At 44.9% G+C, this 26,142-nt stretch overlaps 3 protein-coding genes and 2 long non-coding RNA genes across 5 annotated transcripts; 2 read left to right on the forward strand and 3 right to left on the reverse strand.

Moving 5' to 3' along the window:
* Window positions 1-2,875: 2,875 nt before the first annotated feature.
* LOC117190935 lies at window positions 2,876-21,586 on the reverse strand. Its single transcript, XR_004473890.1, has 2 exons — window positions 21,403-21,586; window positions 2,876-2,977 (listed from the first exon to the last, which is right to left on the reverse strand). It is a non-coding gene; the product is annotated as an uncharacterized LOC117190935 (long non-coding RNA).
* On the forward strand, window positions 2,976-5,185 carry LOC117190936. Its single transcript, XR_004473891.1, has 2 exons — window positions 2,976-3,233; window positions 4,819-5,185. It is a non-coding gene; the product is annotated as an uncharacterized LOC117190936 (long non-coding RNA).
* Window positions 21,587-22,153: 567 nt separating the features above from the next.
* LOC117190075 (D-glucuronyl C5-epimerase-like) lies at window positions 22,154-24,923 on the forward strand. The gene is made up of 3 exons (XM_033395157.1): window positions 22,154-22,629; window positions 22,695-24,082; window positions 24,141-24,923. The coding sequence occupies exons 2-3, from the start codon at window positions 22,722-22,724 to the stop codon at window positions 24,505-24,507; spliced, it is 1,728 nt and encodes a 575-aa protein (XP_033251048.1). The 5' UTR covers window positions 22,154-22,629; window positions 22,695-22,721; the 3' UTR covers window positions 24,508-24,923.
* On the reverse strand, window positions 24,914-25,371 carry LOC117190078 (coenzyme Q-binding protein COQ10, mitochondrial-like). Its single transcript, XM_033395161.1, has 2 exons — window positions 25,244-25,371; window positions 24,914-25,176 (listed from the first exon to the last, which is right to left on the reverse strand). Exons 1-2 carry the CDS (start codon window positions 25,324-25,326, stop codon window positions 24,939-24,941), a joined length of 321 nt encoding a protein of 106 aa, XP_033251052.1. The 5' UTR covers window positions 25,327-25,371; the 3' UTR covers window positions 24,914-24,938.
* An 88-nt stretch (window positions 25,372-25,459) lies between these two features.
* LOC117190077 (UPF0545 protein C22orf39 homolog) lies at window positions 25,460-26,137 on the reverse strand. The gene is made up of 2 exons (XM_033395160.1): window positions 25,944-26,137; window positions 25,460-25,891 (listed from the first exon to the last, which is right to left on the reverse strand). Exons 1-2 carry the CDS (start codon window positions 26,013-26,015, stop codon window positions 25,493-25,495), a joined length of 471 nt encoding a protein of 156 aa, XP_033251051.1. The 5' UTR covers window positions 26,016-26,137; the 3' UTR covers window positions 25,460-25,492.
* Window positions 26,138-26,142: the final 5 nt, after the last annotated feature.

The raw sequence follows: 26,142 nt of genomic DNA on the forward strand, positions 1-26,142 counted from the left end.
AAAGTTGAGAGACGCCAACTTGAAGCTACAAATGGATAAATGTGAATTCATGAAAAAGGAAACTGAATTCCTAGGTCATGTAGTCACTACTGAAGGAATAGTACCAAATCCAGGCAAAATCTCTGCCATTGTCAAATTTCCAATACCAGAAACGACTAAACAAATAAAGTCATTCTTAGGTCTGTGCGGGTTCTACAGGAAATTCATTCCTAATTTTGCAAACATAGCAAAGCCCATGACACTCAAACTAAAGAAAGGAGCTGTCATAGACCCCAAGGAAAAAAAGTACGTCGAGGCATTTAAGAGACTAAAAGTACTCATCACCTCAGACCCTATCCTTGCGTTCCCAGACTTTGACAAAATGTTCACGGTAACAACCGACGCTAGTAACATAGCATTGGGAGCGGTTTTGTCACAAGAACACAAACCGATCTGCTACGCTAGCAGAGCCCTAAATGAACATGAAATAAACTATTCAGCCATCGAAAAGGAATTATTAGCGATCGTATGGGCAACCAAGTATTTCCGTTCATACCTAGTCGGCCGATTGGGGATAAAAAACATTATCTCCACAATATTCAAAACTGCATCGATTAACATACCTATCAATTACGAATACCATTATCTAACTGTTAATGTAACTAAAACCGAAGAACTATACCAAAATTTATTAATGCAAGCCACTAAATTCCAGGACATAATCCAAATAAAATATCTAGTAGACAAATTGCAAAGAGAAATGAACGGGCTAAAAATAACCAAAAGAAATAAAAGAGGCCTAATCAATATAGTAGGAACAGCCTACAAATATCTCTTTGGAACACTAGATCAGGAAGATAAAGTCGATTTGGAACAAAAAATATAAAATTTAGCCAGCCATAGCATTCAAACGAATGAACTAAATTTGGTAATAGATGCAGTTAATAGCGGAATAAACGTTATAAACAAACTAAATGAAGAAAAAGACAGGAATCAACAAATAGAAATTTTGATATTCAATCTACAACATTTCACAGAATATATCGAAGATATAGAACTAGGTATGCAATTAACTAGGCTCGGTATATTTAATCCAAAATTATTAAAACAAGACTACCTGGAACAAATAAATTCTGAGAAAATACTAAATATAAAAACCTTCACATGGCTAAAATCCGATACCAACGAAATTCTAATAATTTCCAACATTCCCAAAGACATTACAAAAGTACCAATCTATAAAATCGTTCCGTATCCAGACGAATTAAATAACATGTTAACAGATATGACATACGACAAGTACTACATAAAAAATGAAGAAGTATTTGTTAAAGAAACTAGATTGAAAACCAATGACAATTGTATAAAAGGAATTTTAATGCAAATTCCCACTAAATGTCCATATTCCAAAACTTTTCAAAACTTTCAAATAAACTTTATTGAACCCAATATACTAATCACATGGAATCTTCCAAAAACAACGCTAAACCAGAATTGTGTAAACCAAGAAATCATAGCGGAAGGAAATACCATTATAAAAATATACAACTGTTCAATCCAATTAAATGAATTTACAATATCAAACACAATGTTAGGTTTTGCCCAGAATGTTTATGTCAACAACAACATAACTAAAATAAAACCACTGTCGTATGTCCAAACTAATGAAATAATTATGCAATACACCAAATATAGTAACCTATTACAAATAAGTCTACTAATTTCATTTGTCATAATTATATTAGTACTACTAAGTTATGTAGCTGTTAAATTTAAGAAAACTTCTAAAAGAGTCACGGTAAAATGTATTAACCCTATAATAGAAGCAGAAGAGGAACCAACCTCAGCCACCGCACTTGACACCCCGTCACTATACCCGAGGGTAATCGCCTAGGGACAGGCTAATAACAAACGTTGGGAGAGTGACATATCCATAATTCCCCACATCCCATACACATTATGTTTATGTACAATTCATCCACCCCATCCACACAAGTAACAGGGCCCCACTCAAGAATCAATAACTGTTTCTTCCCATACTCCAAGCTAGGGCCCCCCATAATATAAACAATGGACCACATTGTTTCATCAACATTAGAATCACGCCACTCTCGAGAAATCGATTCTTTAGAATCACGCCACTCATGAGGACCAATCAAAGCTAGACATAAAACCAAGGAGTATCACATTCCTAGCTCCGTCATGTAATGCAACACCGATCGCCAGCAGTGGATGCCTTTCATCAAAGCCGACGCATCCCCAAATATCGATCCAGGCACGTACGCCACCGACACGAAGATGCAGCCGAGGAAAGCAGCGCCCGAAGCCAGAGTCGGGAGTTCCAAGAGAAGGGCTCATGGAAACTAGCCAGCAGCAGAGAGATCAGTTCCGTTTGAGACAAGCAGACGTAAAGTTAAGTCGGGGAATTCAACCAATTTTGTGACATAAAGAAATTAAGTACTAAAAATAAAATCTTTTTTTTAAAACTAAATTTCGAGTTGCGGATATTTAACTATATATATGTACAAGACACTAATCATATGCATGAATATGTCTAAAACGTATCATTTTGAGAAAAGGTCTTTATTAATTACGTTTTATCTTCATATCATCCTCATATTAAATTACCGAAATAGGGTATACAAAGGCGTATACAAGTTAACGAGTGCCCCTCGCACATTGTTGTGTAACATAAGCAACCGCAAATGTTAGCCAACAGTTGCACTCAAGATGCCAAATCAGCGAACTTCAGTTCAGCGCCCTGAATGTGACGGTCAACCGGCGGTAATCTGATATCTTGCACATGCCGCAAGATCAGCATTATCGCTTATGCCAAGTCGGCTTACCGACTGTAGCTTTGTAGCTCTAAGTACATATATTTTGTAGCTTTGCATTCTTTGGCAATTAAATACTTTTGATTCAGCTTATGCCCCAGCTTGCTGGTGGCTCCTAGTTTTAGTTCTGTTCTTATAACGAAAGCTAACGCTTGTTAATAAACCTTGCTCCGGCAACCAGCCGTAAACACTTTGAATTATTAATTCTATACCACTGTACCACAAGGCCAGTGATAAGAGAGACAGTTATCTCTCCAACATAATCTTCATAAAGGATTCTATACCACGGAACCCGCACGAGGACCACGCATCAAGCAGCTAAGGCTACTTGGACATACGGACAACTTAATTGGCGCCCAACGTTAATAAATCCACACCCAGGATAGAATTAAGAGTTTCTCTCACCAATTCGAAAATCATGTAAGTGGAATGTTTGATCAGCATAAGCAAAATACACACAAATATAAAACATAAAGCTGTTGAAAAATAAATAAAAATAAAATAAAAACGAGGGGAACGTTGTGAGTTGCTGCGGACACCGCAACTCTACGGTTATACCCGATACTAAGTCAGTATGGCTCTCCTCCGGCAGACGCCGCTAATATTAAACGACACGACAAAGAGTGCGTGCGAGAGAGACAGAAAATCAGTCTGAGCGTGACGTCGGGCGCTGCGTAGCCACTGCAAATTGATTTGTTCCTATTGGCTATATAAATGATCTGATCTGATCCAGATTCAGCAATCTGATAGATATGGTCATTATCTATGATTCTGCGTTTTTTTATACCCGATACTCAAAATGAGTATTGGGGTATATTAGATTTGTGCTAAAAGTGGATGTGTGTAACGTCCAGAAGGAATCGTTTCCGACCCCATAAAGTATATATATTCTTGATCAGCATCAATAGCCGAGTCGATTGAGCCATGTCTGTCTGTCCGTCCGTCCGTCTGTCCGTCCCCTTCAGCGCCTAGTGCTCAAAGACTATAAGATCTAGAGCAACAATGTTTTGGATCCAGACTTCTGTGATATGTCACTGCTACAAGTATATTTCAAAACTTCGCCCCGCCCACTTCCGCCCCCACAAAGGACGAAAATCTGTGGCATCTACATTTTTAAAGATACGATAAAACCAAAAACGCAGAATCGTAGAGGATGACTATATGTTCTAGAGTGTAAAATCTCAACCAGATCGTATAATTATTATAGCCGGAATCAAGAAAACAATTTCATTCTTTCTCGCTTTGTCTCTCTCTAACACACAGGTTTCATGGTCGGCTTTGCCATTTGCAAAATATGAATTCAAGGATCTCAGAACCTATAAAAGCCAGAGCAACCAAATTTGGTATCCACACTCCTGTGATATCGGACCTTGACCGTTTCGTGTCCAAATTTCGCCACACCCCCTTCCGCCCCCGCAAAGGACGAAAATCTGGGGCATCTACAAATCTCAGAGACTATTAAGGCTAGAGTAACCAAATTTGGTATCCGCACTTCTGTTTGATCTCACTAGAAAACGTATATCTCAGAATTTCGCCCCACCCCCTTCCGCCCCCACAAAAGACGAAAATCTGTTGCATCCACAATATTGCAGATTCGAGAAAACTAAAAAAGCAGAATCATAGATAATGACCATATCTATCAGACTGCTGAATCTGGATCAGATCGGATCATTTTTATACCCAAAAGGAACAAATCAATTTGCACTGGCCACGCAGCGCCCGACGTCACGCTCAGACTGATTTTCTGTCTCTCTCGCACGCAGTCTTTGTCGTGTCGTTTAATATTAGCGGCGTCTGCCGGAGGAGAGATACTGACTAAGTATCGGGTATAACTGTAGAGTTGCGGTGTCCGCAGCAACTCACAACGTTCCCCCTCGTTTGCTTTCATTATTTGGTTTACCGTGTCAGTGAGCTGGTTTATCTGTTTCTGGGTTTCTGTATTTATTATTACCTGTCTGTTGTTTGATTCGATTAACTTTGTTTCGGTCATTCTAATTTTTTCTAGGTCTTTAGCGTCTGGTGTGCCAGCCACGACTTTAAGTGCTGTCCCAAGAAAATCCAAGCTTCTGGCGGCAATTCTATGATGCACTTCTAAAACGGACAAAAGGCTTCTAGTATGGTTTGCATCTACTTCTAGTAGTTTTCTCATATGAGACTGCGGAAAATACTCGGACAACTTTTCTGTTTCTTCTATTATACTCAAAAATTCGGACAGATTACTTGAATGTCTAGCATAGTCATGTTGTTCCCAAATCATTACATTTCCATCTACTATGGGTATGTAGCTTGAGTGGGAATAGTCGGTGATCCGAGCATTTATTGTATTTATTAAAAATAAAAGCGACCAAATAAGCCTGCAAGAGAAAATACAATTTGATTAACCTTACTGTGTTTCTTAATTCTATTACCAACTTATGAATGTTAAACTAATATCTATTTTATATTGTCCTTGTGAACCACCCTCCCCTTAATAAGTACAGACGTTCCTAGGTCTGCCTGAATTACCTCTTTTGAGCATAAGGGGGTAAGTTTGTTTCCTAGTCTTTTGTTGGACTTGGTGAAGACTTTTTCTCCTACCTCAAACACTCTGTTTTGTCTGTGTGTGTTATTCCTGTCCAGTTGTATTTGTTGAGCTTTCTCAATTTTTGCCCTAATGGCTTCCCTAAACTCATCAGTCGATGAGTGTATCACTTCAATCGATTTTTTGCCTGTCACTGAATGCAGTGAACGGTTGTACTCTATAGTTGCAAGTAAGATCAGTTCGACGGTATCGTCGATCTTTCTTTCCAGCTTAATGCATCTAGCGATTTCCGACAATGTGCTGTGGTATCGTTCCACCTGGCCATTAGAAACACTATGTAATGGAGGTGCATTTACAACGTCAATCCCAAAATTATTTTTTAATAACGATGTAATGGTCTCTGAATTAAATTCTGCTTCATTATCACAATACACAACCTTTGTTTTGGGGAATAAGTTTACTATTTGAGTGATAGGGCCTTTTATATCCGCTATGGTACGTGACAGTATTGGTTGCACTACTGCGAATTTTGAGAATTTATCAATGCATGTCAGGAATTGTTTCCTGTCAGTCGAGAAAATGTCAATGTGCAACCGCTCGCCGGAAAACGATGGCGTTGGTATTTCTCCGAGAACCTGTTTCTTCGGATGCCTGTCATATTTGGCCTTAGTGCAAATTTTGCAGTTGGCCACAACTTCTGTAACCAGCCTGGTAATTTTTGGGAAGTAATACTCTTCTAAAATTTGCTTAATGTTCTCTTGTGCGGCTCTGTGCGCCCGATTGTGCTCTGTTGTGGCAATTTCCCTTTGTTCTGTTTTGTTAACTATGTCGGTTACCATATTTTTACAATACCAAAACTTTGTTGACGGGAAGGTTCTCACTAACTCGTGCTGGATATACGCCAGCGTTGGCAGATCACAATATATGGCGTTGACCACATTAGGGTTAACTACTGCGTTAACTTTGTTTAAGAGCTCGTTTCTGTCAGTGAAGTGAATTTTGTGGCGCGTTTTTTCGCCAAAGAGTATGAAGTCTCGTTTTAGAGAAAACCTTGATTCCTCTAAAACTATCTGGTTTCTGAAACAATTCAAAGGTTTTTCCGTGGCTTCTATCGTATAGGTCACGGATAATTCGCTATGAATTGTCGCAGCATCGGATATTATTTCACTTTGCAGAGCATTCACGTTTTGTCGCGAGAGTGCGTCTGCTACGTGGTTTTCTTTACCCGGCTTGTAGTGGATCTTTGCGTTATGTTCATCGATATACGCTTTCCATCTTTTTTTACACCCGATACTCAAAATGAGTATTGGTGTATATTAGATTTGTGGTAAAAGTGGATGTGTGTAACGTCCAGAAGGAATCGTTTCCGACCCCATAAAGTATATATATTCTTGATCAGCATCAATAGCCGAGTCGATTGAGCCATGTCTGTCTGTCCGTCTGTCCGTCCGTCCGTCTGTCCGTCCCCTTCAGCGCCTAGTGCACAAAGACTATAAGAGCTAGAGCAACGATGTTTTGGATCCAGACTTCTGTGATATGTCACTGCTACAAAAATATTTCAAAACTTCGCCTCGCCCACTTCCGCCCCCACAAAGGACGAAAATCTGTGGCATCTACATTTTTAAAGATAGTATAAAACTAAAAACGCAGAATCGTAGAAGATGACTATATCTTCTAGAGTGCATAATCTGAACCACATCGTATAATTATTATAGCCAGAATCAAGAAAACAATTTAATACTTTTTCGCTCTGTCTCTCTTCATGGTCGGTTTTGCCAATTGCAAAATATGAGTTCAAGGATCTCAGAACCTATAAGAGCCAGAGCAACCAAATTTGGTATCCACACTCCTGTGATATCGGACCTTGACCGTTTCGTGTCCAAATTTCGCAACACCCCCTTCCGCCCACGCAAAGGGCGAAAATCTGGGGCATCCACAAATCTCAGAGACTATTAAGGCTAGAGTAACCAAATTTGGTATCCGCACTTCTGTTAGATCTCACTATAAAACGTATATCTCAGAATTTCGCCCCACCCCCTTCCGCCCCCACAAAAGACGAAAATCTGTTGCATCCACAATATTGCACATTCGATCAGATCGGATCATTTTTGTAGCCAAAAGGAACAAATCAATTTGCAGTGGCTACGCAGCGCCCGACGTCACGCTCAGACTGATTTCTGTCTCTCTCGCACGCATTCTTTGTCGTGTCGTTCAATATTAGCGGCGGCTGCCGGAGGAGAGCCATACTGACTAAGTATCGGGTATAACCGTAGAGTTGCGGTGTCCGCAGCAACTCACAACGTTCCCCCTCTTTTTATCTTTGCATTGTGGTTTCTATCAAACACCGCAAATGTTAATGGCTGGTGATCTGTGAATATATTAATGTCTCTTGTACCATATAGGTACTGCTGTAGTTTCCCCAGGGCCCAAACTATAGCTAATAGTTCTCTTTCGTTGGTGGCATAATGCGTCTCGCTATCTTTTAATGCCCTTGAAATCATCGTTATTGTTCGGTTGTCCTGAGACAGTACTGCACCAATGCCATAGGCAGAGGCATCTGTTCTTAGGTCAAATGGTTTTTTGAAATCTGGGTATCTGAGAGTGACGTCTTCTGAGGATAGCACATTCCTTAATTTTTCGAACGCATCTCGTTCTGGAATACCAAAATCTATGGTTGTTTTCTTTGACATGTGTTTGCTGATGGTCCCGTTCTCTCCTTTCAACAGGTTTGTCAACGGCTTTGCAATTGCTGCAAAGTCTTTGACAAAACATCTGTAATAACTGGCCAATCCTAAGAATGACCTAAGTTCGTACAGAGATTTTTGTTATGGATATTTTTGTATCGCCTTTACTTTTTCCGGGTCTGTCTTTGCCCCACCCAAAGTCACGATGAACCCTAGATATTCTATGCTTTGTTTGAAAAAATGGGTCTTTTCTCTTGAAACCTTCATGTTAGCCTCACATAAGCTTTTTAGAACCCAATCTATGTGCTCCTCATGATCCTTTTCGTTTTCGGAAAAAATGATCACGTCGTCTACGTAGACATAGCAAGTTTTGCCAATCTGGTCACGCAGTACGTCGTCTATCGCTCTTTGGAAGATGCTTCCCGCATACTTCAACCCGAACGGTAGTCTGCAGAATTCGTACTTTCCGCCGTTTACGGAAAAGGCCGTCTTCTCGCGATCCTGTTCTGCTAGATAAATTTGGTGATAGCCGGACTTTAGATCTAATGTCGTAAAGTACTTAGCTTTGCCCAAGTTTGACAATATCATTGAGATATTGGGCATTGGGTATCTATCAGCGATGGTTTTTTCATTTAGTTTCCTAAAATCAATCACCATTCGCTTGTTTCTGTTCCCATTTTCGTCATGTCCCTTTTTGTCAACAACCCATGTTGGGTTGTTATACGGTGACCTTGAAGGCCTAATGATGCCATTGTCAATTAAATCTTTAATTTCTTTCTTGACAAAGTCATTGACCCCCATAGGATGCGGATATAGCTTTGAGTAAACTGGCTTATCGTCCTCTGTACGGATCGTAGCCACCACAGACGTATTGAACGGCAACGCCTTTGTCCTTTTTAAAATCATACTCCTAAATTCAGCTTTTACGATTTCCGGTACTACAATATCATTTACGTTAGTGAAATTGACGTTGTCACAATAATGGTGCTGCAGCTTTTCAGATGCAGATCCATGGTTGATTGTACCATTTTCAGTATCCAGGGTTGCTCCTACCTGCGTTAGCAAGTCGAAACCTATAATACCATCAAATGGCGTTAAGGAATCTAATAAAAAGAATGAAGCTGATTTCCCAAAAATGTTCATTGAACATTTATGGGTTACTTTGTTAGAACCATGGATGGAACTAACAGTGAAAGGGGAGCTGACCGGGACTACATTATTTAGCTCCTTTACGGGCTTGATATAGTTCTTGGCCGCTCCGGTGTCAATCAATATTTTTAATCTTCTCCCAGCCAGCTGTCGTTCGATGAACGGCAACCGGGAGCGCTCTCTAAAAAATGTACCAAGTCGTTGTCACCTGCCTCCCCGGTTTCCTCCTGAATTTCTGCGACCGCGGCTTCAGCTACCCTATAGTATTCCTGATCTTGGTCATCGTTTGCTTGCTGGATGGTGTTCTGGACGCGTTGGCGCCTCTGACCCGTCATTCTTTCAGAGCCCCGTCTCTTTTGAGCCTGCGTGTATTCGTTTTGTGTGTTAGCACCTTGATTTTTTCCAAAAAGTGTAGGCTGCTTAAACTTAGAAGTACCAGATGCCGTATCCATGGGCTCTGGTGCTGACCCCTTGTCCTCTTTGGGACTCTGATTACTATTGTTTTGTTTACCCTGTTTTTTAAAAAAATGTGGGTTCTTGTCTTGGCCATATTCGGCTCCGTTGTTTTTTCCCTGTTTATCATGAGGGCGTGCCTGATACTTGTTATTTTCACCTGCCTGAGCCCTGTCCTCCATAGCCTTTGCATACGTAGCCGAAAAAATGCTACGCTCTCTACTCGCTTCCGCCTCCCTTGCGAAAGCTAGTGCAGACGGTAAGTCTTTGGGCTGAGCCGGAAATACAACTGCTTTTAGCGATTTTTTTAAGGCCCGATATGAAAGCATTCAGCGCATCAGCTCTAACTTCTTCGTTGAGCACTGCTGCTGTATCCGCTTGATGTGTCATTACAATTTTATTTGCGACGAGTGTCAATTTTCGTTCAACCTCATCGTAATATTCCATGAGGCTAGAATTGCCCTGCCTAACCATATCCAAATTTTGACGCAAAAGCCTGAGTGATGTCTTGACTGCGTATGTGCAGTCCAACCTCGCTATAATGGCATCAAAGTTTGGTACGGTGTTATGTGACACTAATAGCGCTCTAGCTGTACCTCTAATTTTGTTTCGAATGATAGTCACTGCTTGGTAATGCGCGCTGCTTCCCACATATGGCTGAAAAAGCTCATAGGCATCTGTGGCGGACTGTCTCCATGCCACATAATCGTCCCGAGTTCCATTGAACTCGGGTACTGATTTTATAATGTCTAATTTTAAATCACACGGGATGGCTCGATTTATGCTAATCCTCTGATATGACTTGACCTGAGGTGCTTCTACGTGCAGTCTTCGAATATCTTGTTGTATTACATTCAGCTGTTCATTAAATCTGGCTTCTTGTGCCGCTAATTCCTGACTGACGGCATTCGCTACTAACGCCTGCACTTGGTTCATATCCATGTTTATTGACGGTTGAAAGCCTATTTGGTCGGGTTCCCACTCGTTTTCACTATCACTTTCACTTTCTATTTCTTTCTTGACTACCCTATATGGGCCAAAACTAGTCATTAGCTTTGCAGAAAGGAACTCTTTAATGACCCTTCACATTAACTTATGGCCGAAAGGAAAAATATATTCGGCAATGGGAATTACTTGAATAGAAATTTATTATGTCTCTGCCTTTAGCAGATAGCAGATAGAAAAAAATGACAACAAAAATTATAGTCGGTTTAAGAACTCACGATCAATTGTGCAATTTTTATACCCGATACTCAAAATGAGTATTGGGGTATATTAGATTTGTGGTAAAAGTGGATGTGTGTAACGTCCAGAAGGAATCGTTTCCGACCCCATAAAGTATATATATTCTTGATCAGCATCAATAGCCGAGTCGATTGAGCCCTGTCTGTCTGTCTGTCTGTCCGTCTGTCCGTCTGTCCGTCCGTCCGTCTGCCCGCCCCCTTCAGCGCCTAGTGCTCAAAGACTATAAGAGCTAGAGCAACGATGTTTTGGATCCAGACTTCTGTGATATGTCACTGCTACAAAAATATTTCAAAACTTCGCCCCGCCCACTTCCGCCCCCACAAAGAACGAAAATCTGTGGCATTCACAATTCGACTCGGCTATTGATGCTGATCAAGAATATATATACTTTATGGGGTCGGAAACGATTCCTTCTGGCCGTTACACACATCCACTTTTACCACAAATCTAATATACACCAATACTCTTTTGAGTATCGGGTATAAAAAAGATGGAAAGCGTATTTCGATGAACATAACGCAAAGATCCACTACAAGCCGGGTAAAGAAAACCACGTAGCAGAAGCACTCTCGCGACAAAACGTGAATGCTCTGCAAAGTGAAATAATATCCGATGCTGCGACAATTCATAGCGAATTATCCGTGACCTATACGATAGAAGCCACGGAAAAACCTTTGAATTGTTTCAGAAACCAGATAGTTTTAGAGGAATCAAGGTTTTCTCTAAAACGAGACTTCATACTCTTTGGCAAAAAAACGCGCCACAAAATTCACTTCACTGACAGAAACGAGCTCTTAAACAAAGTTAACGCAGTAGTTAACCCTAATGTGGTCAACGCCATATATTGTGATCTGCCAACGCTGGCGTATATCCAGCACGAGTTAGTGAGAACCTTCCCGTCAACAAAGTTTTGGTATTGTAAAAATATGGTAACCGACATAGTTAACAAAACAGAACAAAGGGAAATTGCCACAACAGAGCACAATCGGGCGCACAGAGCCGCACAAGAGAACATTAAGCAAATTTTAGAAGAGTATTACTTCCCAAAAATTACCAGGCTGGTTACAGAAGTTGTGGCCAACTGCAAAATTTGCACTAAGGCCAAATATGACAGGCATCCGAAGAAACAGGTTCTCGGAGAAATACCAACGCCATCGTTTTCCGGCGAGCGGTTGCACATTGACATTTTCTCGACTGACAGGAAACAATTCCTGACATGCATTGATAAATTCTCAAAATTCGCAGTAGTGCAACCAATACTGTCACGTACCATAGCGGATATAAAAGGCCCTATCACTCAAATAGTAAACTTATTCCGCAAAACAAAGGTTGTGTATTGTGATAATGAAGCAGAATTTAATTCAGAGACCATTACATCGTTATTAAAAAATAATTTTGGGATTGACGTTGTAAATGCACCTCCATTACATAGTGTTTCTAATGGCCAGGTGGAACGATACCACAGCACATTGTCGGAAATCGCTAGATGCATTAAGCTGGAAAGAAAGATCGACGATACCGTCGAACTGATCTTACTTGCAACTATAGAGTACAACCGTTCACTGCATTCAGTGACAGGCAAAAAATCGATTGAAGTGATACACTCATCGACTGATGAGTTTAGGGAAGCCATTAGGGCAAAAATTGAGAAAGCTCAACAAATACAACTGGACAGGAATAACACACACAGACAAAACAGAGTGTTTGAGGTAGGAGAAAAAGTCTTCACCAAGTCCAACAAAAGACTAGGAAACAAACTTACCCCCTTATGCTCAGAAGAGGTAATTCAGGCAGACCTAGGAACGTCTGTACTTATTAAGGGGAGGGTGGTTCACAAGGACAATATAAAATAGATATTAGTTTAACATTCATAAGTTGGTGATAGAATTAAGAAACACAGTAAGGTTAATCAAATTGTATTTTCTCTTGCAGGCTTATTTGGTCGCTTTTATTTTTAATAAATACAATAAATGCTCGGATCACCGACTATTCCCACTCAAGCTACATACCCATAGTAGATGGAAATGTAATGATTTGGGAACAACATGACTATGCTAGACATTCAAGTAATCTGTCCGAATTTTTGAGTATAATAGAAGAAACAGAAAAGTTGTCCGAGAATTTTCCGCAGTCTCATATGAGAAAACTACTAGAAGTAGATGCAAACCATACTAGAAGCCTTTTGTCCGTTCTAGAAGTGCATCATAGAATTGCCGCCAGAAGCTTGGATTTTCTTGGGACAGCACTTAAAGTCGTGGCTGGCACACCAGACGCTAAAGACCTAGAAAAAATTAGAATGACCGAAACAAAGTTAATCGAATCAAACAACAGACAGGTAATAATAAATACAGAAACCCAGAAACAGATAAACCAGCTCACTGACACGGTAAACCAAATAATGAAAGCAAACGAGGGGGAACGTTGTGAGTTGCTGCGGACACCGCAACTCTACAGTTATACCCGATACTTAGTCAGTATCTCTCCTCCGGCAGACGCCGCTAATATTAAACGACACGACAAAGACTGCGTGCGAGAGAGACAGAAAATCAGTCTGAGCGTGACGTCGGGCGCTGCGTGGCCAGTGCAAATTGATTTGTTCCTTTTGGGTATAAAAATGTTCCGATCTGATCCAGATTCAGCAGTCTGATAGATATGGTCATTATCTATGATTCTGCGTTTTTAGTTTTCTCGAATCTGCAATATTGTGGATGCAACAAATTTTCGGCGGAAGGGGGTGTGGCGAAATTCTGAGATATACGTTTTATAGTGAGATCTAACAGAAGTGCGAATACCAAATTTGGTTACTCTAGCCTTAATAGTCTCTGAGATTTGTGGATGCCCCAGATTTTCGTCCTTTGCGGGGGCGGAAGGGGGTGTGGCGAAATTTGGACACGAAACGGTCAAGGTCCGATATCACAGGAGTGTGGATATTTGGTTGCTCTGGCTCTTATAGGTTCTGAGATCCTTGAACTCATATTTTGCAATTGGCAAAGCCGACCATGAAACCTGTGTGTTAGAGAGAGACAGAGCGAGAAAGAATGAAATTGTTTTCTTGATTCTGGCTATAATAATTATACGATCTGGTTGAGATTTTACATTCTAGAACATATAGTCATCCTCTACGATTCTGCGTTTTTGGTTTTATCGTATCTTTAAAAATGTAGATGCCACAGATTTTCGTCCTTTGTGGGGGCGGAAGTGGGCGGGGCGAAGTTTTGAAATATACTTGTAGCAGTGACATATCACAGAAGTCTGGATCCAAAACATTGTTGCTCTAGATCTTATAGTCTTTGAGCACTAGGCGCTGAAGGGGACGGACAGACGGACGGACGGACAGACGGACAGACAGACATGGCTCAATCGACTCGGCTATTGATGCTGATCAAGAATATATATACTTTATGGGGTCGGAAACGATTCCTTCTGGACGTTACAGACATCCACTTTTACCACAAATCTAATATACCCCAATACTCATTTTGAGTATCGGGTATAAAAAGGCTGATTTGATAGACACACCACACTTATATGAGGCATTATTGGCCAGAAATAGAATGCTACTAAATGAAATCCAAAATTTAATGCTCACAATCACTCTGGCAAAAGCCAATATCATAAACCCAACTATCTTTGATCACGATGACCTAAAATCTGTGCTTATCGAACATCCCACAGAAATTCCTATAGTTAGTCTGATGGAAGCATCTAGTATTAAGATTCTACAGTCCGAAAATATTGTCCACATTTTAATCAAATATCCCAGAATTAAGCTTATATGTAGAAAGGTCAGCATCCTCCCCGTGTCCCATGAGCATACAAAACTTCAGCTTCAAGATGACACCGTAGCTGAATGCGACAAGGACGTTCTAGCAGTAACAAGCTGCACCACAGCAACCTACGCATCGATTTGCAAGTTGGCCACACACGACACCTGCGCACGCGAATTGCACGCCGGACGCACAGCGCGTTGTAACACGCAGCCCAGTCACCTGGAAAGTATCACAATGGTAGACGATGGCATCATGGTCTTGAACGAGAGTCCCGCTAACATCAGCACCGATGACGGCTCGACAATATCAGTCAACGGTACGTTCCTCATCACATTTGAGCGCGTAGCTGTCATCAACGGAACGAAATACGCGAACCAACGCGAGATCATAGCCAGGATGCCGGGTATAGTAGCTTCGCCAACGCTTACAATCATTGGCCACGACCCAGTCCTGAGCTTGCCACTATTACGAAGGATGAACAACCACAACCTACATGTCATCCAGGAACTTCAAGAAGAGGTAGCATCGGCCGGGTCACCTAGGGCATGGTTTGCTGCCGCAGTTGGGGTCAGCCTGAGTCTCAGCAGTTCCATCCTCCTCTACCAGAAGTTGAGGAGAAGAGGAGCCTCACAGAAGATACAGGAAATCGTGGACAACTACAAGATGAACGGGGCCGGTCATACTTCTGAGGGGAGAGTAGTTAACGAGTGCCCCTCGCACATTGTTGTGTAACATAAACAACCGCAAATGTTAGCCAACAGTTGCACTCAAGATGCCAAATCAGCGAACTTCAGTTCAGCGCCCTGAATGTGACGGTCAACCGGCGGTAATCTGATATCTTGCACATGCCGCAAGATCAGCATTATCGCTTATGCCAAGTCGGCTTACCGACTGTAGCTTTGTAGCTCTAAGTAGCTTTGCATTCTTTGGCAATTAAATACTTTTGATTCAGCTTATGCCCCAGCTTGGCCGTCAGCCATCGGGTGCTACAGGGGGACAAACGGATGACGGGTCGGCTCGCACAACTGTGAACTCGGAACTGAGGCGCAGCCGCTCCGGTTAGTAATACCCGGTGCGGTCTGCGTCTCACAACCCCCCCCCCCCCCCCCCCCCCCCCCCCCTAGGACACAGAGGGTTGCGAGCGAACCGTCACCCGCCGTCACTGTGCACACCGGTGGAAGTGCGACTATACTCTCCCCGTGAGGGCGGCTGGAAACAGGTCCTAGCACGGTCATGTCTCTGCTAGGATGCTGGCGAATGGTAGTCGGGCGGAGAGAAGAAAACTCTCAGTGAAATTACCCCAATCCAAGGTGACACTGTTATATGCCGAGGGATGCATGGCCGGGGGGGTGCCCGGTCGCTAATATGCGGACTCTGGATACCTGCCGACATCCAGTTTAAATCAGGCTTCCCGGGGCAAGCGGGCTATGCCTCGGGTGACCATCCCCTTCCCGCCTACTCGTGGGAACTACTATGCCAAATAATAAACAAATAAAAACCAACAAAGCCGCAAAGGAGCTCGGTACTCCTCTTAAAGTACCGGAGGGACAAGCCAATCCCTCTGCACCAGCGCCTGGGAAACGGGGTCCAAAGAAGACGGGGAAGGAGACTGAGTCGGTCCACCGTCTTCAGGCAGCAGCCGCAGCGAGGGGGGGCCCGAAAAGCCAATCGGGTCCTTCCAAGTCGGGTGGCTCTAAGGGCGAAGCGTATACCGGGGTGGCTGCCAAGCAGAGCGTAATCGCGGCTGGTAAGCGCACCGGGACCGAAGAACCCATGGGAGCCCCGGCGGGCAGCGTCTCTGCACCACGGGGTGGAAAGCCGTCGTACCAGGACAGGAGACGAGCGGCTTTCATCCTGTCCAACGAAGACCCGAACTTCAAGGCGTCAGCCGAAGGAAAGGAGCAGAGGCTGTGGGCCTGCTCAATCCTTCCACTGTTCCAGCCAGCCAAAGCCGGGAAGGGCGCAGCCAAGGCCGCCAACAAGCGGCAACGCTCAGCGGAGGACCCCGCAAATCAGCCAGGCCAAGCCCAGCAAGCCAAGCGGGTGAAGACCCACCTCACGACCCGGTCGTTCGCTGAGGTGGCGAGGGGCAGGAACCTGATCGGTGTCCTGGACAGGGGCGCCGAGGACGGCCATGTCCCTCGCGATAAGTGGCACCTGGTGGAGAACGAGCTCCAGGACCGGTTCCTACTGGAACTGGAGGAGAACGGCGGACCACCGCCAAAGTGTGAGGACGCAGGGTGGCATCAAGGCAAGGTGAAAGCCATCGCCTGCCAAGACGCTCGCTCTGCGGCCCTCTACATGAAGGCGGTGGCGGCCCTAAAAGAGGTCTATCCAGGGGCGAAACTGGAGGCCGTGAAGTGGGAAGATGTCCCTAGTCGCCCGAGAGCCAGAGCGTGGGTCTCGGCTAAGCCTGCAGAGCCTGAGAAGATCCTCAGGTCACTGCAGGTCTGCAACCCCCACCTTCCTACAGCCGATTGGAAGGTGGCAAAGGTGGAGGATATCCAAGGGCAGAGGCGCCAGATTATCCTCGTCCTAAATGAGGAATCCATTGATCTCCTCGCAAAGTCGGACGGTGTAGTGGATTATGGCTACAAGAAGGTCACCATATCCACTTACATGTCCGATCGCAAGGGCAGGCAAGCGGAGGTCGAGCCAGACCCGGAGCTGTCGGAGATCCCGAAAGAGGGGGCCTCGTGCGAGGAAGACAACCCGGCGTCGGATGCGGCGTCCATGATGTCGGACGATATCTTGGACGACTACGCGTTCGACGAGAGCGACCTAGCCAGAGGTCTCAGCCACATCGTTGTCGGGGAGGAGCCGGAGTCCCCTGACAGCGATCTAGAAGCAAAAATGGTGGAGGCGAGCCTCAGGAATGTCGTTGACGCTCCTGCAGATAAACCTCCACCATTATAAGGCAGCATGCGCTGCTCTACTGCTCCACCTGGCCAAGGGTGGAGCCGACATAGTCCTCATTCAGGAGCCCTGGATCCTCGGAAACAGGGTCTCCGTTCTGAGGACTTCTGACTACAAGCTATATGTAGCTGAAACCGCAGGTAAAATTCGTACCTGCATTCTTGCAAAAAGAGAGTTGCACCTATTTTTGCTCCCAAATTTCAGCAATGAAGACCACACCGCAGTGAGCCTCGAAGGCCAGGAGCGCTCACTGAGGATCTGCTCCGCATACATGGGGCATGAACAACCAGACCCCCTCCACACGCGCCTCTACGGGCTCTAATCGCAGACTGCTCGGCCAAGGACATCGGCCTAATTGTGGGGTGCGATGCCAATGCACATCACTGTCAGTGGGGAAGCACTGACACAAACGAAAGGGGTGAGTACCTTTTCAGTTACTTACTGACCACTCAGATGGTCTTACTAAACCGGGGTAGTGATCCCACCTTTATCATTAAAAACCGCAAGGAGGTCCTGGACCTCACGCTTGCCTCTCATGAGATACAGCGTAACATTGTATCCTGGAGGGTCCTGGAAGAGCACTCCTTCTCGGACCACAGGTACGTGGAAACTGTCTTCTCCTTCTCAGTACCGAAGCCAGTCCGATTCCGAAACATCAGGCGGACAAACTGGACTCGGTACTCTGATTACCTCTGTCGTGTTCTCCCTGAGCCCCCATCTGAGGAGGAGTTCTCCACGGAGGCCACGACTCGTCTTCTTAAGATCTTTACCGACGCCTGCAATAAGGCGCTCGACAAAGCATGCCCCTCTGGCAAGAACAGAGGCCGGAAGAAACCTGAATGGTGGAATCCGAAACTGGGTGAACTCCGGAAAGCCTCCCGGAGACTCTTCAATAAAGCTAAGACTGAAAACGTTGAGCAAAACTGGGCCGAATACAAGGCCAGTCTGTCAACCTACAACAAAGAACTTAGAAAAGCCAAACGCGCCTCCTGGCGTAAGTTCTGCGGCGAAATCGAGAGTAACTCAGAAGCCTCACACTTGCGCAGAGTTCTCTCGAAGACAACACCCACCCTGGGCTACTTGAAGAACACCGACCAGTCGTGGACTACGTCCAGCGAGGAGTCGCTAAATCTTCTCCTAAATACCCACTTCCCTGGCTGCGATGAAAACAGACCCAACTACCTCGCGCCTCCTTCTGTCGCCTCAAATGCCATCTTGCGACTGCTAAGCCAGGAGAACATTTCCTGGGCGATCAGAAGCTTTAAACCCTACAAGTCCGCGGGGCCAGACGGCATTTTCCCTGCCCAACTGATTCACGCGGGACATAAAGCCATTAACTGGCTCAAAATAATTTACGAGGGAATCTTCTCCCACGGGTGCATTCCTGACACCTGGCTTCAGACCAAAGTCGTATTCATACCCAAGGCAGGCAAGCCCTCGCACACTGCCCCAAAAGATTTCAGACCCATAAGTCTATCGTCTTTTCTTCTAAAGGCGATGGAGCGGCTCCTGGGGCTGCATCTAACGGCGTGCATTCCGTCCAGTCTGATCTCAGACTCCCAGCATGCCTATCGGAAGGGAAGATCCACCGAAACGGCCCTACACTCGATCACATCGATCATCGAAGCATCCCTTAATTTTAAGGAGTACACCCTAGTAGCCTTCCTCGACATAGAAGGCGCCTTTAACAACATCCTTCCGACCGCCATCACGGGCGCACTGACGGATCTGGGCGTTGACTCCAGGACGGTGAGCCTGATCGATCAGATGCTACAATGCAGGACGGTTGAGGCATCACTGGGGACGTCAACGTGTACCAGATTTGTCAGCAGAGGCACACCGCAGGGCGGAGTCCTCTCGCCCCTCCTATGGAACGTGGCAGTGAACACACTGCTGCGGGAGATAGAGGGGGGGTGGCTGCCGTGTGGTGGCGTACGCGGACGATGTTGCCATAGCATTCTCCGGAAAATTTCCGCAGACATTGTGTGAGTGCATGACAAGTACTCTCACGAAAATGTCGAAATGGGCAGACAAATGCGGGTTAGGCGTCAACCCGTCTAAAACGGAACTGGTGCTTTTCACTAGGAAGTACAAAGTTCCGGTACTGATTCCCCAAGACTATGTGGGCGAACCAGGACCTGCAAATGCGGTCCACTTCTACACTGATGGCTCAAAGCTAGACGGCCGCTTGGGAGGCGGAGTCTACTGCAGCGAGCTGAACATCAGTCATTGCTTCAGGCTCCCGGATCACTGTAGTGTGTTCCAAGCGGAGGTTGAAGCCATCAAGGATGCCATTTCGATCGTCTCCAAATTACTTCTAGATACGCACTTAGTGTGCGTCTTCTCGGACAGCCAAGCAGCTATCAAAGCTCTAGGCTCAATATCGTCGAACTCAGCGACTGTAAATGCCTGCCGCAGGTCTCTGCACGAGATCGCAGAGCAGTTAGATCTCTTCCTTATATGGGTCCCCGGCCACAGGGACATCGAGGGGAATGACGCCGCCGACGAGCTAGCCAGGCAGGGTACTACGATTCCTCTCCTACCGGAGAGGGAGCAAGTAGCGATGCCCTTGGCTACGTGCAGGCTCCTAACGCACGAATTGTTCGAGCAAAATGCCAATAGGAGATGGCAGCAAACCGTTTCCTGTAAAGTCTCAAGATTGATATGGCCATATCGATCGAAGAAGCGCTCAGCAGAGCTGTATAAACTCAGTAGAGCACAGTGCTCTGCAGTTACTAGAGCCATTACGGGACACTGGCAGATCGGCACTCACGCCTCTAGACTGTCAATCCCTCATAACGACTTCTGCAGGAGTTGTCGCGACGAGGAGGAGGAGGAATCGGTCCCCCACTTCTTCTGCCACTGCCCAGCCCTTGGAAATCGTCGTCTTCGTATTCTCGGGGCCGCTTTCCTCACGGACATTTCGGACCTGTCCGTAATCAAACCAGGGACCTTGTCCAAATACATCCAAGCCACCGGATGGGACTGCCCTTAACCTGCAGTAGTATGCTCTCACGGTTCGGGCAACGCGAAGGGGCACATGCCCATGCGGCAACACAACGGACCTTTTATAGGTCCAAGTGAGCTTGGGGCGGGAGGCTCTTATCCCCCCCCCCCCCACCCCCACCCGGCTACCGCCTTAACCTAACCTAACCTATGCCCCAGCTTGCTGGTGGCTCCTAGTTTTAGTTCTGTTCTTATAACGAAAGCTTTGACAGTCTGTGATGGCGAAAGCGGGAAAGATGGCGTGGCTACTTGCACCAAGAAATAAGCTATCGCTGTACAGCAAAGTCACGATATACAAGTCCATCCTCAGCCCCATATGGAAATACGCACTTCAAGTTTACGGCATCGCGTCAAAAACCAACTTAAATAAAATTAGAGTTGCTCAGTCAAAAATTCTACGACGAATATGCAATGCTCCATGGTACATACGAAACAGCGACATCGAGAGGGACCTAAAGGTTCCCAAAGTGGGCGATGTTATACAATTACATGCAGCAAGGTACTTGCAACGACTTGGTGGTCACCCTAATGCGCTAGCCAGACGTCTAATTAACCCGCCAAGGAAAAGAAGACTCAAAAGGAGTCATCCACTGGATCTCCCTACTAGATCCCTCCTATAACATCTCATTAACTTTTTGTAAATATTCTAAATAATGTATGTACCTACTCCATATATGTAACATTAAGTTTAAGTATGTATCTCCTGTGATCAATTGTTTTTCCCCTTAAATGTAAAACTAGATTAAGTTGCCACGAAAGGTAGCAGTAAACTTGTTTACAATAAAATACAAATTTTCCACATGAAAAAAAAACAAAAAAACGAAAGCTAACGGTTGTTAATAAACCTTGCTCCGGCAACCAGCCGTAAACACTTTGAATTATTAATTCTATACCACTGTACCACAAGGCCAGTGATAAGAGAGACAGTTATCTCTCCAACATAATCTTCATAAAGGATTCTATACCACGGAACCCGCACGAGGACCACGCATCAAGCAGCTAAGGCTACTTGGACATACGGACAACTTAATTTACACGCATCCTGTCTTCAAATACCAGCAACATTGCGACTGTTGTTTTAGTCAAAATACAATAAAAGCAAGGACTAAAAAAGGCCAATTTTGTAGAAAATATATTCATCAATGGCCTACAATTATGTGGCAGAACTAAGGGTTTTAGCCAGAATTATTCGACGGAATATCAAAATTGAGCAATAGGAACAACTAAGCTCTTACATTTTTGTTTCGACCTTTTTCGCTAAAACCTTTTTTTAGAGAAAATCCAATAAAAGCAAGAATTTAAAATAAACCAGTCCAAAACTGGATAATTACAAGGTTATTATTGCGGAGAACCAAGGTCATTATCGCGGAAAACCAAGGTCATTATAATAATAATAATATTATATAATAATATGATATGTAAAATAATAATATGGTATATTATAAACTATCTAGCTAGTAATATTCGACGGAATAACAAAATCGAGGAATATGTATAATAGAACTTGAATTCGTCAGTATATTTACGGTATATTTTGCTGTATTTCTGAGGGTCGGTCACACTGGTCATATGTCAAAACGTATTGTCATAGTGAAGAACAGAGAGAGGGGGAGAGAGAATCTCTATTCTCTATTTACTTCTGTATTGTGCGGACATTGTCGTTGAAAAGAAGTGAAAATGTGCTCGAGAAACGTTAAAACCAGCCAGTGAAGCTATTGTGGTGTACCTAGGGAAAAACTCGGGTAACTACAGCCTTCACCGAAGCCATTGCAGGTGTAATTTTTGCTTAGAGAGTGGGCGTCGGAGAGAGAGATAGATAGAGAGAGGGTGGCAGAGTGTGTGAAACTGGTGCAATATTATTAATTTGTAGGTGATGCATCTGCCAGATCAAAGCCGCTTCTCGCGAGCCTATATTTAGAGCATGACTCATGGTCGCCGATCTCGTTAGATAGAAGCTGGTTCCTTCAATGTCCAAATATCAGACCACGAATAGTGATGCCTTCGCCTTGCCCGCGTACCCACTAATCCCGAGCGGGGACATTAGGGATCAACGATAGTCGCAAAGTAATAAGGTAGGTTCTTATCTTTGTGTCTTTATCAGACAGACATTATCTCATTGTCTCTTCTCCACGACTAGCAACGGGAGCCATTCGTATTCTTCATAATGCGACTAAATTTGAAAGCTGTGATGCTCGCTCTAACCGTGGCCGTGGTGGTGATAACCCTAGGCGTTTATATGCGATGTGCCGCCTTTTCATTTTCACCGGACTTTGTGCGTCAGTTTAATCGGCACCATGAAAGTCAGACCTCTAGCGCACCGCAAACCTCAGATGCCCTGCAAGACATTGAGTGCTCCATCAACCAGGAGTACAGTGTTCACTGCAAGCGAGATAAGAATGCCAACGAGGTGTACGTGCCCTTCTCGTTCCTGCGCAACTACTTTGATGTCAGTGGAGCAGTCACAACCAGCGACACTGAGGTGGCAAAATTCAATTGGATGCACAGCACAGCCAAGTTGAATCTGCCCAAGGGCAAATATGATGCCCGTGGCGTGTTCATGTACTTTGAGAACTACAATGTGGAAGTCCGCGATCGGGTGAAGTGTATCAGCGCCGCCGAGGGAGTTCCTGTGAGCACACAGTGGGAGAAGCGTGGCTATTTCTATCCCACGCAAATAGCCCAGTTCGCCCTATCGCACTATAGCAAGAATTTGACAGAGCAGGCGCCCCGCGTGCACGTTCTGGAGGATGGCGATGGCTATCAGATGGACTGGACAACGCCCAAGACCAGTAACATGACACGCATCTGGCATCATAAGTTCAATACCAGCGTGGTTCAGTTCGAGACGGCCATTGGCTACGAGAGCGCCATCAGCATTGGCCTTAACCAGACATTAGATCTACTTCTGAGCGTAGATCTGCTCCTTGTGACCAACAGCAGCAGCCTCATGGTCACGGTCCAGAACCGAGACACCAAGCACAGCTATAACCTCCACTATATTCCCGCCGATCTTCTACTCAGCGTTCAGGACTCGAACATTTATTATGGCTTGGGAGCCTCTGCTCTGAACAAATGGCGCCACATAACCCGGGATCTTCACATTGATGTTCAGAAGGGCATCGTCCTGGGGGACAAGCGATCACCACTTAAGGTACGGCGCTCCGATTTGGAAGTTTTGTCTGTCGCTTTCCTGGGCATTGGCTTCTACGATAACATTACCCTGTCCACCAGCGAGCATATGGCGCATTTCTATGATGCTGCCGAGTGGTTCGTTCATAATCAGGACCCCAAGTCCGGTGGCTGGACCAATCCTGTGCGCCGAAGTCTCAATGGTTTTGCTGAGCTGAGTCCAGGCTGGATATCGGCCATGGGCCAAGGCCATGCCATATCCGTTTTGGCGCGAGCATATTGGCATTCCGGGGGCGATGAGCGCTATCTCAAGGCGGCCGCAGCAGGACTTCAACCATACAGGGTATTCTCGCAGGACGGGGGCGTGCTGTCTCAGTTCATGGACAAATTCTATTGGTGAGTCGACCACAAACATTTGTCTTAGGCTCCTTATGTGATTATTTCATATCAACAGGTACGAGGAGTATCCCACAACGCCGCCATCTCTAGTGCTAAACGGTTTCATCTATTCGCTGTTAGGTCTCTACGATCTGAATAGCACGGCGCCAGCTAAAATAGCCCGAGAGGCAGGCCAACTGTTTGCCCAAGGCATGTACTCGCTAAAGAAGATGCTTTTACTATACGACACGGGCTCCGGCACCAGCTACGATCTACGGCATCTCAGCCTTGGCGTGGCACCTAATTTGGCACGCTGGGACTATCATGCAACGCATGTGAATCAGCTGCTACTGCTGGCTACTATTGACAGCGACCCGTTGATTGCACAGACCGCAGAGCGCTGGAAGGGCTATATGTTTGGCAAGCGGGCCAAGCACAACTGAGAACTAAGGAAACTGGCGACCTATCGTCGTCGAAAAAGAGATATTTTGTAAGGCTTAAACACTATGCTTAACCATTCTAAATGGTTGCATCTAATGTTTGATTTATGAACTCGTTGTATTAAGCTAATGTTTAATGTTAAGCTAATGTTGCTGTTGGCCTCGTCTTTAACCATCTGTTGACCCATCTTGATAGCCTAATTGTTTCCCCGAAACTAGATGCACGCGTAATTCACTGGACAATATCGAAAAATTGAATTAGAAACTTACACTTAACCTTTGTAGTGGACTGTTGTGGTCAGACTTTTTTACTGCGCAAACTAAGTAAAGAGTTGGTTACACTCCTCCCCATGTATAAAGTAATGTGTAGAGAGCTTAGCGCTATAGTCGTAGATTGAATAGATCCCAAAAAGCCCGGACTGAAACGCCATTCATTATGCAAATACATAGTTGAACAAACGTCCATCATGGCACTCGGACTTGACCAGGCTGGGCGACTCTAGCGTCACCCTCGATGTGTAGGCCTCGTTCAGTGGGGGAAAGCCAACAATGAGGTCTGCCTTGAAACCATCACTGTCGACGGTGTGGACGTGCGATCGCTTCACATAAGGGACAAATTTGTAGTAGTTCCTCACGTCGGAGACCACTGTGTACATGTCCTGCATAGAGGACCTGTGGATACATACAGTTGTTAGCGCTGCCTGTGGCATGTGCTGCTTCGGGGAGTGGCGGCACTTACCCCACAAGCTCCTTTTTGGTGTACCAACGATTTTTGCTGCGGAAGTCATTGAACGTTATGTAAGCACCAACAATAGCAACCATGCAGTCCACGGAGAACCAGCTGCTTGCAGCGTTGCCAGAAAGTTGGATCGATTGTATAAACAAATTATTTAAATATTTAAGTCCATTTACAATTAACAATTTACATTTGTACAGATATCAATACGCCTCGAACTAACTTTTCAGGATCTATCAGTTCTATTTATTTTCACATGATTGCACAAAGCGAACCCTTCTCATCCTGCGGTACACTGAGACCGGAGAGCTCTTTTTGTTTCAGCTCCAGATACGTGTTTTCGTTGCGCTTTTCCAGCCATTCTGGCAGAGGTTGGGCCCAATCTGCTGGCGGCTGCTTACGCTTCTCCCATGTGTTGTTGGCAAAATGCGCCCGCAATCGGGTTTGGCGGCGTTTCTCCTCGCTTTTGATGACAGCCGCACCGGACGCCACGTCGTTTCTATTTGATTGGTGATAACGTTCGCAGTTTTTGTAGTCTGTCAGCCACTGGGAACAATCGCTGTCCTGGCCAAATATGAAGTATTGGTGGAATCGTGCCTTGAAACTCGTGCAGTCGTCATACTCATCCTTGTACAGATGACAGGGCCGGATCTAAGGGAGATGTCCATTAGATTTCTGATTATTTACAAAGCCGGTGACTTACCGCCCACGCATCGTCTAACGCTGTTTTGTTTTCAGCGTCTTTTGTGTCAGAATTTTCAACTTTGTTGCCCATTTTAATTACATAAAAAAATCGTGCATCTCAAACAGCTGGCTCTGTTTATATTTTTGGATGACGGCGTTGCCACCCTGATGGAAACAGTATTGTGGTTCCTTTTTTAGATCTCTTCTTTTAATATTAA

The sequence above is a fragment of the Drosophila miranda genome, assembly GCF_003369915.1.
Source record: "Drosophila miranda strain MSH22 chromosome Y unlocalized genomic scaffold, D.miranda_PacBio2.1 Contig_Y1_pilon, whole genome shotgun sequence".
Taxonomy (NCBI): domain Eukaryota; kingdom Metazoa; phylum Arthropoda; class Insecta; order Diptera; family Drosophilidae; genus Drosophila; species Drosophila miranda.